A 15,813-nucleotide genomic window follows, 5' to 3' on the forward strand; every position below is an offset into this window, starting at 1 on the left:
TAAGTCACAGCTCCACTTCTGGTTTTCTGGTAAACTGGAGAAAAAGAGTCTCACAGACTTTTTCTGCCTAGGCTGGCTAAGGTTACAGGCATGAAACACTGGTGTCCAGCTTTATATATTATTTCATTAACTTAAAAAAAATTAGTAACAAAACAACTCAAAATGCTAGCAATATTTATTTTAGGAAAGAAGATGAAGCAGATTAGATTAGAAGTGATTCCCAATATCTTCTGAATTTCTTAACCTTTCTATAAATATTTTGGTGAAATATAAGATATGTATTATTTTTGTTGTCATAAAAATTAAAGTTTACTTGTTAAAAGCAGAAAATGCAAATACCTGTCTTTTTGTCGTATAATCTGCCAGGATGTTAAGTAGTTTGTAAAATACCTCGAACCAGGGAAGATAGCTGGGGGGAGGCAGGCGGGGGGAGAAGGAGAGAAAAAAAAACACAAAATATTAGTATACAGGTTAAAAACATGAACCACGACCTACTTCAAGACTGATACATTTCAGTTTTTATTTTTCTACATTCTAAGACTTTTGTCATAGATTGTTCTGGAAACTCAGATAGGTGAAATGCTAATTATTTCTGGGATTTAAAAAATGCCTTGTGTGAGGCAGTGGATTTAATGTCCCTTATGAATTATTCCCACACCTCAGACTAGACTAGGTTCACAGAGAAGAAATTCAGAGCAAAATCTGCAATCAGGCACCAGCTCCGAGTAACCCCCAGGTCCTCAGCAAAGCCCTGCTTCAGTAGCTCATGATTGGGCACATAGAGCCACACATACCATGCCAGTGCAGGCATCTGCAAGGTACCTCACAGGCTTGACCTACCTATTTTAAGCCAACTTGCAGGATGAATGTTCAATTGTCCATCTCACTGCCTCGAGCAAATCCTGACCATTGCTCCCTTCAATCCCAATGTTGGCCTGAAGTCTACCCTTTTCACGTGGTTGTTGGAATTGGCTTTCTAAAATGCAAGTCTGGTTCCTCATTACTACAAGATCCAGCTGTCCATACGTCTTAGGGTAGTTTATAAGTCCTTGACCACCTCTCTGGCTATCCTTTCTACTTCACCATCTCCCTGCTCCTCTCATGGCAGCCTCACTATGGAAACATCCAAGTATTTTCAAGCCTGCTGAGCTAGTACATCTCAGCCCTTGTTGCTCACTGACCTTTTAATTTCTGCTTATCCTCCTGACAGCCCTTTATACCTCCATGTCTTGGCCTCATCTGCCTTATTTTCCTTTCTGGGCTGCCCTGGCCACATTACTACTTCTGTTATAATACTTCCCACACAACGCAGCACTCAAGGTGTACTTGTCTTCTCAACAGACTTGGCAAAGAGAGGAAGGAATACAACTTTATTCCCTTTGTCCTCCCACTGCCAAAAAAGGGAGCCTAGTACACAGTCAGTGTTCAACATTTATTGAACAATACAAGCAGATAAAGACTAGGGAATAGCAAAGACTCCTTAGTACTTAAAGAAAGCTTGTTGAAAAGTATCCCCAGTCAAGAGGTTTGCCACTTGCATTAAATGGTTCTATTCTCTGTAAGGGTTTTTTTTCCAAAGCTTTGCTTAATAGGCACGTGAGAAGTGTCATACTAAGTGCTTGCTGTGTCTGCTCATGTCTGCCCTGCTGAGCGAATGGCGTCGTTACTGATAGGACTGGACCTGAGGCAGAGCATAGATGTGACATGCTGCCCGAGAGGGGGATCAGCACCCTGTACAGATTACTGCTGGGCAGCTGAGGCTAATAAATGAAGTGTAAGGCAATAGAGAGGACAGATAAAGTGCACAAACTCCTATCAGTGACGGCTGTCTGAAGCCAGCACATGCTACTGTAAAATTTAAGTAGTTTATCAAAATATACTGATAAGCAACTTAACTTTTCACTTCTATGACAGTATTATCACTTAAGTTAATATGTTTCCATCAGCTCTGGCAGCTGCATATGGACTGTTCTGAAGTAGATGGCTGCTGCCACTCTCCACAGCACTGACTCTGGCAGAGCAATGTAAACATTCAAGAGGGATTAGGCAAGAGATAACATGCTCCCTTCCTCTTTTGCTAATAAACCTCAGTGCGCTAAAAGCCATTAGAGTAGATCAAGAAACCCTCTCAGAAGAAAAGTCCTGCACAGATTAGAGGACTCTTAGTAAACAAATTCAAGCAAGGATTACAAATACTTCTCTTCCCAAAGGAAAAAATACCGCTAATTAAATCCAGCAATTGGAAACCAGGAGGAAGAAAAGGGGGAAGTAGAGGAAAGGCTGGCCTGGAGCAGAGGAAAGCAAAGCTGAGCTTGTTTTAGAACTAGAGGATGGAGGATGGGAGTGTGGGGGAGGGCAGGCTAGTTGTACCAAGACTTTAGGACAAGCTTTGAACAAGTAGGTTCAACTGACCAACATGGTCTGGGCACAAAAGCCCAGCTTTGGCATTCTCACCTCTGAGCTGAAGGAAGGCAAGATAGCAGAGACCACAGGTCAGACCCACTCTTTATACCTGGCATCTGCCTCACCAATCCTTTTTTTAGGGGGAGTAGGGGAAGATTGTGCTAGGCAGAATCATTGGCAAGGGCATCGTTGTAGTTACCTTGGAAAACAGCTATTTCTTTCTCCCTTTAGCCTTACAGGATACAACTGTTCCCCACATGTGGTCCCCTGTGCACTGACAGATGAATATCTAGCCATGGAAGTGTTAAAGTTTTGAAACTAAACCCCAGCTGTCTTCTTCAAAGAGCCCCTACTTCCCCAGTTGGGAGGCCAGGGTTCACAGCTGAGCTGTGTCCACTGGCGTTTCCGGTCCTGCTTCATTAGTGCTGGCACCATGCCTGCAGGTGAGGACATGGAGTCCCCACTCCATTTTGTGTGTGTCTGTCAGCAATGAGTAAACAATACTTCCCAGTCTAGAGACAGGAAACAAATACAAAATTACACTGCTCCTCCCTGGCCACCTACAGGGCCCAAATCTGTTGGTCCTGCTTCACTTACCACCCTCATATAATCATTTTATGTTCTGACCTCAAGGGACCATCTGCATGGCAGGCTCAGTACCAGTGCCACTGTACTTGTGGTCAGAATAACCATCCAACTAGGGCATGTATATGTATATGACTAACCTGTTAAATATCTACAGGAATTGGTTCCACTTTAGTGTCAGTAGCAGTTAAATAGAAAATCCATCAAAATTTTTAAAAAGTTCTTTCATTTTTCCTCCTAGTAGTTCAGTGCAATGCCTGAACCTGAGCAAAATAGAGGCATGGGGGGGGGGGGGCAGTAACTAGGGTGGCTGAAATTGGCCAAATTGAGGAAGGGGTTCGTAGTAGAAGACAATCCTCCTCAGAGGGGCAACTTAGCCCAGGGTTAGAGTCCAAGTGGGTATGGAGGTGCCCTGCTGAGTGGTGATCTGGCACACTATTTTGGTACACCAGAAGGAGAAGGACTTCTTGGCAGAAAAAAGTCTGAAATCAATCAGGATTAAAGGGATGATGGACACAGAGGGTGACCTGGGAGTGTCAGAACTCAGGACAGTCAAGGAGAAAGTTCATGTTGGGAAAAAGCATGTATACAGAATACAGAGTTTGACCAGCAATGATATTAACACCACCAAAGGATCAAATGGAGCATCTAGAAGGCAGTTTAGTAGAGATAGCAGAGCTTACTGAGAGTGTCCATGAAAGGTGATCAGGAAGCATCTAAGCAATGGTAAAAGCTATCCATAATGAGGGTATACCTCTACCCTGAACAGAGTGAGAAAAGCAGCTATGTGGGAAGAGGACTGCAGAAGAAGACTAGTTACAAACAAGGGATGATCGAGATTGATTAAGCAAATAAATACACAGTGGGAACCAAGATCTTAATAATCAGAGGTGCAAATTATAAATATGGAGAGAGAAAACAAGGATGAATCCAGGGACATCAACCTGGAATTGGATGTGACTATGTGACTATGTGACTATGTAGACTATTCTTGTCTACAGACAGGTGACAAGAATAGATAAATAAAACAAATACAAATACCAGTTGTACATATAGATTATACATATAGGTATAGTCTCTAGCTTTAGCCACTTAGAAGCTTCAGAGTAGAGATGCCCCAACTGTAATAGCACACTAAGTGTCAGATCTTGGTTTCTAAACACCATTCTCCACTAAAATGAACCAGAGATTCTTGAAGAACTAAGCCAGACCCAGAGAAACATAGGTTGCAGGGTTTCCCTCATTTGTGGTAGCTAAAATGGACCTATAAATCTACAAGTAAACACACTGAGTGGTAAAACAAACAAACAAACACTGAGACATGGTAAATTATAGAGGTCTCTAGGCATTCACACAAGGTGATACCAAAGGATACTATTCTTAGGAGAAGAACACAAAGGCACAATACCAATGTGCAACTGATCATATGAAATAACATTTATTGAAATGCACTCCAGGAAATGGAAACAGATTTTTTTTTCTTCATTGCTATTTTTGTTTTCTTTCATTTGTCTGTCCTTGGGAGAGTAAGGGGGAGGGGACAGAAATGATGGCTCAAAGGGCGAACAAATGAAGCAGTAGTGCTCACTAGACACTATGTTGAAAATGAACTATACAACTTGTGGGTGAAGACAGGAGGGAAAAACTAAGAGACAGCAAGGGAAAGGGTGTCATTGTTCAAAAAGAAATGTACTGTTTATCTGACTTATGTAATTATAACCCCTCTGTACATCACCTTTATAATAATAATTTTAAAATGCATGAAGAAAAAAAAGAACTGTAATCTTCCCAGGCTGGAGTAAGGAAATAGATCTTGCTAAATAGGGAAAAAGGAAACAAGCAGTGCTCAACCAATAGTCAGGACATACCAACAGGACACAAAAGCCAGTGAGAAGGGGTTCCCACTGACAAAAATCTATGAGAATTTGAGGACCAAAGTAAATAATGACAGGAGATTACACTAACATAGGAAATCAAGATTCCATGCTGATATTCATAAGTAAATTGAACGTTTGACAAGGGATAGAGTAACTGACAGAGTCCCAAAGTATTTCTTCACTAACTATTCATTAATCACAAAGGAAAAAACAAACTAGAAGCCTCAGGATGCTACCTTAGTCAACTAACAAGAATCTGAAATGGTGTGAGAGTGGAGTGAGAATGGAGAAGGTGCGGTGGAAGAAAACAGCATCACTTTATCACAGTTCTGTTAAAGGAGAAGCTCATCCTGAGGAAACATTGAATAAACTGAAGCTGAGAAGCATCTACAAAACAGCCAGCCCTGTTCATAGAGGAGGAAGCACTAAGGAACTGAACAAGACTGAAGGATACTAAAGAGACAAGAGATGACCAAGGATTACATAAGAATGCTGTATCAAAAAAAAAAACTCGTTTTCTGCTTTTTTATGATGGTGTAATATTTATGTAAAAGAATGCTCTTCGTTTTTTCTTTGGGATGGGCAGTACTAGGATAAACTCAAGGCTATGTGCTTGCACCAGCCATGCCTCCAGCCCTTTTTGCTCTGCTTATTTTTGATATAGGGTCCTATTTTTATTCCAAGCCAGACTATATACTATGAGTCCCCTTATTAACATTTCTCACCATACCTAAAATGATAGGCATGAACTACCACCAAACTTTTTTCTTGTTCCTTTTTTTCCATCTCACAGGCTGGCCTGGAACTGGGATTCTTCCAATCTCAGCATTTTAAATAGCTAAGATTATGAGTATGAGTCACCATACCCATCCTAAATTTTTTTAATGTGAACTAAAATTTTTTAATGTGAACTACAGGATATTATTTAATAAATCTCAGATAAAGAAAGAAACATGTCTTATGATGTATTTACAACTTTCTATAACTTCTTTGTTATTGCTGAAAACTGAACAGAGAGGAAAGGATAATTTTTCTAATAAAATATTTTAAATGCATTAACCAAGAATGTACAAAATAATGATATCATTTGAGAAAAATTAAAGCATGGCTATAGAGTGTAGCATATAAAAGGGAGAGGGAAAGGGGGAGGGAGAAAGAGAGAGAGAGAGAGAGAGAGAACAGTAGATAACTGTGCAAGTCACTGTCCATCTCACAGAGAAGGGTCTAAAGAAGGTAGCCATTAGTGTGGAAAGCAGAGTGGGCATGAAGAGGATTAAGGCAGAAAACTTGTCTCTAGAGCACAGTCTCTCTAGAGCTAAGACTACAGGGAAGCTAGTTCTGAACTCTGAAAGACCAAACTGATGGGCCTCCCTGTCATTCTGTAGTCAGTGGGCAACTCAAGGACAGTTATTGAAGAATGATGTCCTAAAGGATGAATATTTTAAACCTGAGAGGAAGAGATTATTCCCCTTCACTTTAGTTCTCAGTAGATATCAGTGGATGTCAGCTTTTTCAAAACCAGGGTACAATTTGGTATCCTAAAACAAAAATCTTAGATAATATAATTCAGTCATCACCACAATCTGAAGATCAATATAATGCTCTGGCTCTACTCTAGAGGAGAAATAAAAAGAAAAGGAATTTGTGATGAGATTTTTTTTTACCCCATAAATACTCAGGTACATTCCATGGGAAGATAAGATAAAGCAGCAGCCTAGGGCAGAACACTGGCAAGGCTGCTTCCACATATGTGGGTCAATAAATTTAAAAATAGGAAAAGCCAGGTGCCGGTTGCTCATGCCTGTAATCCTAGATACTCAGGAGGCTGAGATCTGAGGATTGCGGTTCAAAGCCAGTCCGGGCAGGAAAGTCTGTGAGACTCTTATCTCCAATAAACCACTAGAAAACCAGAAGTGGTGCTGTGGCTCAAGCAGTAGAGCACTCACCTTGAGCTGAAGAGCGCAGGGACAGCACCCAAGCCCAGAGTTCAAGCCCCACGACCGACAAAAAAAAAAAAAAAAAAGACACAGAATCAAGTAAAAGACACAGAATCAAGTCTTCCCATTGTTTTTGGTGAATTTGTGGGGAACTCTTGAAACTATAGCTTAGGATATAGTTTCACCTCTTAATTTCTGTCTGAAGTTTCAGCCAAGATTCATCGAATTTTCTGGTTAAGCTAATAGGGCATTCAATATTTAAAGTTTCAAACTCCCCAAATTTTAAAAAGCAGAGTGGCATGGCAAATGCTGAGAGGAAGATAGACTTGAGTCTAATAACTCTGGGTGATGTGTGTGTGGTAGTGGTGGTGGTGGGGGGGGGGGGAGTTCCTCAGTTCTATTACTTTTTGGCTATTAGCATCTCATTTCAAGAAAGCATCTAAGACTCAATCTTTCTATTAAAAGGTGCAAATAACTAATATATACAACTAAATACACATAGGAGACACCTGGCCTCTTTCCCCGTTTATCACTGCTGCTATTAGTGGTAGGATATTCTCTTTGGGTACTGGTTTCTGGATCATAATTCCAGCACTCTGTAGGAATCTTTACATCCTGTGTTCAAGTAAAATGGACCAGAAAGTATAGCTACAGGAAGAAGAAAATAGCAAAATGTGGCTGTTTTCAATAGTAGTCCTCATTTAGCCCTTCCAGCACGACCTGACATCTCCGCTCTCTGTCGCAGTCAGTGTCTCAAACATCTACAATAAAATGAATACTGACCACAGAGTAAACTCCAGTCTGCCATACCCAGGATGTAGAAGTTCATGAAACCCATACTGGAGATGCTGGACACCCAAGTCACTGACAATTGAAGACCTACTAGTACTAGCCCAATTAACAAACAACGAAGGCAAATAAAAGAAAAACAAGCATGGTTACATACTGCCACACCAAAAGAAAATAATTTCAATATCAAAGGACAAGAGAAGCCTTTGGGAAAATGAAGTCCTCAAACACTTTTAGGGGGGAAAAATTCCTTTCATGATTATGCACGAAAATCAAACATGAAGGGTTATTAAGTCAGAGAAATTGCAACTCCCTCCCCTCAAAAAAATTAACACTTTTTTTGGTTCATGAATTATTCTTCCTAAGAATCAATGAATTCTCAGAATTAAAAACTATATTTGTTGAAATAAGCTTATTTTCAAAGTTTTAGATTTACTTTTTCTAGCTAAAATCCCAAAGTTTTCTCCATTTTACCATGAACTCCTGCGCCCTCCCTGTTTAAACAAACAGTTTATTTCCAGAAAATGAGGATGTTCAGGGTGTGTGGCCTATACAGATTCAACACAGTTGAGCTTAGTCTACATGCTTATCTGTCTTTTCCATTAACATAAAACTATACTAAATGTTCAACCTCTCATGTGTGCTAGGCACATGTCATGTTTCCAGTTGCAACATCATACATCTTAGGAAGGCCTGTGTACTTGCCTAGGCACATGAGTATCTTAGCATTTGGGGAGACCACAATGTAAGCAGAACAGACGGGCAGCTGGGCTGGGTCAATGCTATGATGGAGGGTCACAGAGGGGACAGAGAGGCTCCAGAAAGTCTTCCCAGAGGAAGTAACACTTTACTAATCAACTCTGCACCAACTGCAGGAGATCCGTCTGGGACTGATATTAGCTCTTTCGCTTACTAGCTATGACCTGAGCCATGTTCCTTCCTCCTTTCCCATCTGTGAAATGGGGAGTTAACACTTACTCTCATATGGCTATTTGGAGAGTGAAACTTATCTGAATGCACCTACCACTATGGTTGGAACAACATCAACTTTGTTCTGTCCTGATAAAAGTCACATTCATTACTATTAAGACCAAAAGACAAAGGAACAGTATCAAGAGAAAACACATCTCCCCACTTTGGGAAATCAAACCACTGTTGCCTGATCTGAGCTGCTTTGCTCATGGCTGCTAATCTCAAATTGTAAACTTTTTATAGTATTCAGTTAAGCTTAGGATTCTCTGCCTTTTGTCCATAATTAATAGCTCTTTGTGAGAATTATTACATTTATGCAGGAAAATGAATTTTTAAATAAGAAATACTGATTTTCATTATGCATGTGTATCAAACAAGTGCACATGCATGCACATGCTTATATAAATCTACCTAAACATACACTTGGATTTGATTTTGGAAACAAGGCTCTTTCCTCCCTGATGGGTACACAATAATTGCTGCTTTTAGAGGGTGGATTTGTCATCATCTTTTCTGTGGCAGTAAGACTGATTGAAGGAGATTGCTTAGGAGAAAAGCACAGGGACACTTTTCTGTTATCACCAGTAAAGTGTTGGTATCAGGAGATCTTCGGAGTAATAGCACCTGCACTGACAGCTCAGTGTAATTCTTGGTATTTTCCACTGATTCCAGAGTGGGTGAGCACACAGGCCTTTCATCATTCTCCCCAGAGTTCATGAAACTACTCCTGAAAGTTTTTCTCATTCAGAACATCTAACTTATGGATAAAATTACTACTATAATATAATGTAATTGGCTAGTGAGGTTCTAAACAAGGTCTACTTTACTGAAGTTTTCATAGCCCACAAGTATCTCTGCTATAAAACAACAACAAAGACACAGAAGTCCTATCCTACTTTCAGGAGCTAACAACAAAGTTAATTATCTCACTGAGGTACCATTTGACATTATTCTCATTTTCAGAGGTAAGTAGTAAAAAGCTAATGGTAAAGGTGGGGGAATTTTATCAAGTGTTAGGCCTAGGTGTGCTTTGAAATATTACTCTTCATAACAACTAAAAGAGATAAATTACTGCCCCAATTTATAGATGAGAAAACTGAGGCTCAGAGAACTGAAGTGACTTTCCTAAGATGACAGAGGTACTAAAAGCACATATAATTTCTAAGTCTTATTTGCGCTATACAATTCAGTAATAGGTGCCACATTGTGAGCAGGTACAACAATCTTGAGATTAGGTTACAATATTCCTCCCTTCAAGTTCTCACTGTAATATTCTGATAAAAAGAAAGTCGGCTTCTAAAACCCCTCGGCTATGTGCATTCTGAGCAATCCAGCTCTGGCTGCTTCCCAATGATGCAGTGTGTTTTCTTACTCTGCCAGCTCCAGGGACACTAGTCATGTGTCTGCTTTTTATTGCTTTACGAATCAGTATACACATTTTATTTGGAAACACAGATATAAATAGCTCAATTTAAAATGTCTTAATCAAACACGGAAAAGAGAATTTTTTTGTTTCCAATGCATCATGTCTACTGCCCTAAATGTTTATTTTTTAAGAAGTTACCTAGAAAAACCATAGCCTGTGTCACAGATTCTTAGGCTTTTCTTTTTAATTAAAGTATAAAGCTATACATGTATATTTATGGTGACAAGGAAATTCTAGGTTAAACAGGGCATCAGTTTCCATAAAAAGTACTCATTTAAGTTTATTTCCACCCCCCAGATCCCTTCTTCAACCTCATATCATTCAATCTCAAATCTCTCTATAAAAGTGTCTGGCTGTCTCTTAAACCCATATACGCTCTATGCTTCAGTGCCTTTCCTTGGCAACATTTTCCATATGCTTAAATTCTTTCAGGGAAGCAGTTTCATCTCAACAGCACACCAATCAACATAAGCAGGCAGGTAAAGAAAGGAAGGAGGAAAGAAAGACATACAAAGAGAAAGTAGGATATGAACACAGCTCTTCTAATAAAAGTAATGTTTGAGAAGCCAAAGGAATTGAGAGCAAAAGAAAATGAACCTAGCCCCAAGCAGTCAGAGAGTTCTGAACTTGGATTTATAACTCAAACACTTTACCATATGCAACTTGAGACACACGACTAGTAGCACTACTGGGGATTTATGACTTATGACTTGTTCATATTTAATTTGTAACCAAACACTTCCCCTTCCTCTTAGCTACTTCAGAACTCTTGATTAACTCTTGTTTTCACAGGTCAGAGGTTAAATAAAGGAAGGGAAGCACTCTGAAGTGAGATTGCCCAGAGCACCACATCCAAGAGTGACCCTGTGCAAGAAACATTAAAATAAGTGATAAGGCTAGAGATTGTTCCAGACAGCTGATGTTCAAAGCCTCCTTGGGTTAAGGCAGAACCTTACAACTAAAGAGTAGGCAACAAAGACAGACAGGAAATTGGTCTGCTCTCAAGTTACCTTAGTGATGGAGCAACTCTCTCATCAAGAGGGTTTTCCCTGAATGTTTTTGGAAATGAGACTGAAGATTCTATGGGAAGGTAAGGCAGGAATTTGTGCAATCCAAGTAACCCTTCTTGCCTAACAACAGGAATCTATTTCACCCACCAGATCACCAGTCTCTGAAGAGATTGCTACTTAATTTTGCAGCCATGTTGGGACAGACTAAGGGAAGAAAAATTATCTGTACAAAATTAATCAGACACAGCACAACAGCCCTGCTGAAGAGGATCTAATCTGTCCAATGACAAGATCCGCTTGTTTCCAGGCACTTTTTGTTTGTTTTGTTTTGCTGCTCAAGATATATCGAACAGAATAAATATTAGTGAACTTCCATTAATTTAGGAATCACCATATGAGAGGAGCCCCATAAATTTATTAACTCATAGTAATTCCAAGTAGGTGTTACTATACCTGCAGATAACAAATGGAGAAAATGGAGCATAGAAAGGCTTATAAATAACCTCAAGTTACAAAGTCTCGTAGTAGATCTGGGTACAATTTAGATCCACGTAGCTAATATACTAATAGGTACCTCTATGAAAGAGTTATTTCAGGAAACAGCATCAACAGCTGTACCAGACAGCACTTGTGATGCAAATTTCAATGACTTTTCTAAGTGTTGTCAAAACAGAATAATTAAACTCATTTGTTTGGTAGTATCTATTCATTCATTGCCTAAGATAAGCCAGTCACAGTACAGAGTTCAAAGTTTAGATCTGTATGAGAAATCACAATGGTGTTAGGAAATAGTCTAACAGAACAGTAAGAGCAAAACTTGGAACAGTGTGATAAGCAAAGGCTGGGCTGGCTTGAAGGGAAGAAGAGTACTCATTCCCTCGGCACCATAATCACACAGCAGCTGCTTTGTGAAACTGCTTTCCTCCCTTGTGTCCTTCAAAGCACAGAGAAGCCGGAGTCCTAGCAATCCGAGGAGCTGGGAATTCAGGACACGGTGATCAGAGCTGGAACATTAAATGCCGTTAGTCACTCTCTGTCATGACTTTGATACAAATCCTACTCCTCCGCCTGTCCTAATTTTTCTAATGATCTTTGTACTTATGGATTTTATTTTACCCAGAAAAAATAGGCTACAATGTTACAAAATATTACTACATGTTATTAAAAATATTATAAAGCCCTCTCAAAATATGGCTGTATTTATAAATTTTAAAAAAGAAACACTAAACACAGCTTTAGGAAAACATGCTCAGTCAGCAAAACACTTAGCAGAAATCAGTTTCTCAAATATAAATTCTTAAACTTACTCATGAAAGAGAGCAGGAAAGTTGTCGTTTAATGAGTAACTACTAAAAGCAAAAAATTAAAATAGGCAGAAAAATATGTGAATTTCTTTTTACCTGTATTAAATCTTGTGACTTGATTTTCTGGTAATATATTGTACTTATTTCTTAATAATACACACTGTTAAATACATAATCATTTAATTAATTATATTAAAATCAGGCAATAGAAAATCATGTTTTAGCATATTTTTAACCATGTGGAAAACTAGATGAAACAATATAAAATGAAAAAAGCAACACTCCGCCACTGTCACCATATGCAATCACACACATTAGAGAAAGACTAGAAGATAAAATATTAATACTGGTTCTTTTTAGGTTATGATGTTGTAGATAATCTTTTGTTTCTCGTTACAGTCTTTAGAAAAATACAGAATATTTTCTGTGATTTATGCATTGAATACACAGTGCCTTAAAATCATAGAGGTAACTTGTCTTTGAAGTATTCTGTGTTATTTGTAATGGTAAATGCTTAGAACCAATCTAAATATAGCACAGTAGAAAGTTTACAATAAATTATGAACTTTCAAAATGATGGACTAGTATGTATTCACTAAAATCACTCTATATCTAGAAAGATAGGTAACATAAATATGTATATTAGATTTAAAGGCAGGCTTTATAAATGAGCAAATGATTTTTCATGTTAATATTCTCCAAGTTTTCTGGGGCTGGGAAGGTGGCTCAGTGGTAGAGCGCTTGCCTTGCATGCTCGAGGCCCTGGGTTCGATTCCTCAGCACCACATAAGCAAAAAGAAAAAAGCTGGAAGTGGTGCTGTGGTTCAAGTGGTAGAGAGCTAGCCTTGAGCTGAAGAGCTGAGGGACAGCACCCAGGCCCAGAGTTCAGGCCCTACGACCGGACCCAAAAAAATATATATATATATATTCTCCAAGTTTTCTACAATAAATATGCATTACTTCTTGGCTATCACTGTAGCTCAGCAGTAGAGTTCAATCGCCAGCACCAGTAAGTAAATACATGTTACTTTTTATTAGCTTCTATATAACTAAAAAAGTAACATTCTTTTACAAAAACAAACCTACACATCTGATTCCTCTGCTTCCTGACTCTGAGGTATCTGGTTGGTAGTGAGGAGGAGTGCTGGGCAGGAACAGAAAGGTAAGCCTATCTCCTTGCTTCTTACAGCATCTCCATAATGGTGAGGATTAGCTCCCAAGGGGCATGAAGCTGGCAGTTTGTACTCTCACATCAGAGCTCCTGTTCTTCCCCCGCATGGTGATTTTCCTGATCTCAGTTCTGGGCAAGGTGGGTTGCTTTGGAAAGCTTTCAGTAACCTTCCTTACAGTGGCCTCAGTAAACCCTGGCAGACCTCAGGAATGTAGGCATATTAATTTTCCCAAGGCCATTCTTTGTGAGAAAGAAAAAGGGGTCAGAATCTATTTTGACTACAAAGTTGGACCATTTGTATGAGCAGTTAGTAGGCAACTAGAGCTATCAGCTCTGTATTACACAGCTTGGCTTAATAATGAACACAACATAGGGCCACTTAACTCTACATGCTCTGGGAGAAGAGAAATGGAATTGGTTAACAGCAATGCAATGTGAAGATGCTACAAACCTAGCCAGCAGCAAGAGCTATGGGGACACTAAGGAAGGGTATCACAAAAGGGGACGCAACTTCATGAGGAAAATAAGTGTATACAAGAGAAGTCACTTTCATCAACTATGACAGAGATACCTATTTCTTTGGGTGATATTTTTAGAATGGAAATGGGTAGAAGGAGGCATCTAAGTACTGAGGAGACTAGAGAAGTCTAAAGAGCCCAGCTTGTGAGGAGCTTTCTGTGCCCAACTAGAGAGGCAGCTTTTCCTGAGAGAAGAATCTGACATTTACCCTTTTTTTTGGGGGGGGGGGGAGGGGGTTGTGAATCCTGGGGCCTGAACTCAGGGCCTGGGCACTGTCCCTGAGCTTTTTCCACTCAAGGCTAGCACTCTATTACTTTAAGCCATGGCTCCACTTCCGGTTTTCTGGTGGTTAAATGAAATAAAAGTCTTATGGACTATCTTCCTCTAGCTAGCTACTAACCATGATCTCCACATTTCAGCCTCCTGAGTAGCTAGGATTACAGGCCTGAACCACGGTCAACCAGCTCCATTTTGTCTTTTTAAAAGATCTTATAAACAACATTGCATGAGGAACCAAAGATAGAAGTATGGAACAAGATATACTCAAAGGTTTTAAGACCATGATAGTGAGCAAAGTCCTCAGAGGAGTGGAAGGTCCTATAAGTGTGAGCTTCTGTCAGACCTCTTTTTAATTACTGAGTACAATTTTTTGAAAGATTTTTATGCAGTAGTACAAAGTAGTTTCAATTCAACATATCTGATTGCAGGATTTGGTTACAAGAGAGGAGTTCTAAAAAGTGAGTTCCCATCAGGGATTGGCCTGAACCTGCTAGGCAGAAGGTGGCTTGTGTCCTTAGAAGCAGCAAATATGACAGACCAAGGGGCAGGCAGAGTCAACCCAGTGGGCACCTCTAGAGCATACCTCTTCTCTCCCAGGTGTTTCCCTCTGCAGAACAGCAGTACTCCTGTTGACCTAAGAAGGTGATTCTATGGAATTAATTAGGTAAAATACTATAAACTGCCCATCACAGTTCACAGAATGTAGCTGGCATTCCAAACTAGGTAACTTCTGCTATGGCTGTTAGGTCTGCTAGACTGTTAGTTTCCAACAAGATTTTGAATGATTTTAAATATATGTAAAATGCTAACTGTTGCAAGTATATAGATGTTATTTGAGACTATTTTTTAAGACTGCAGTCACAGAACACTAGGCTAGACCAACAGGGTCTTTAACACAAGAGTTTACTTGTAAAATGAAAAAGATGGCGAACACATACATGATGAGGGGTAAGTTAGGACTTCCTGGCTAGATAAAATACAGCAGGCTGGGACAGGCTCCAACATGGGGGAGGGAAATGACTCAGCTAGACACATCTGCCCTCCAAGGCAGTGGCCAGTACATGCCTCCATCCAATCAGAAGCACCTTCCATACTCGTGCATAGGGATAGGGAAACCAATCACAAGCCCAACTGCAGAGCTTATCTACCTCTTAAACAACAGGACCAGGAACCTGCTCTAAGGGGTTGGAGGCAAGGGCCTGGGAGAAAAACTGCTGGGACTATTCCTTGCACAAAGGATTGTTTTGCTGGTTCTTAGGCTTTCAAATCAACTGGCACTGTCTGCTTTCAAAACTTTCTGATCCTTTAATTCTTTAATGGAAGGAGAAAATGAACCTGAACCCTAGACGCCATCAGTGTCACCAGAATGTTTTCATTTATTCTTTAATGAACATCTCTTTCCTATCTAGCACTACAAACACTTCCAATGTTTTGCTCTCTGAAGAAATAATTCTTTACTTAGTTAACCATTTAGATACACCTTAACCCTAAAGATTTAGTTATGCTACTGTGAGATAAAAAAACAGCGATGATAATAAGAT

General features: G+C 39.6%; 1 protein-coding gene across 1 annotated transcript in view; it reads right to left on the reverse strand.

The window, feature by feature from the left end:
- Dennd1a (DENN domain containing 1A) overlaps window positions 1–15,813 on the reverse strand; it is a 480,539-nt gene that overhangs the window by 254,772 nt on the left and 209,954 nt on the right. The window contains 1 exon segment of the mRNA XM_042678648.1: window positions 340–409. Within this exon segment, the coding sequence (XP_042534582.1) occupies window positions 340–409 (70 nt within the window).

Source organism: Dipodomys spectabilis, unplaced genomic scaffold, assembly GCF_019054845.1.
Source record: "Dipodomys spectabilis isolate Male_0828 unplaced genomic scaffold, ASM1905484v1 ptg000046l, whole genome shotgun sequence".
In the NCBI taxonomy this organism is placed as follows: domain Eukaryota; kingdom Metazoa; phylum Chordata; class Mammalia; order Rodentia; family Heteromyidae; genus Dipodomys; species Dipodomys spectabilis.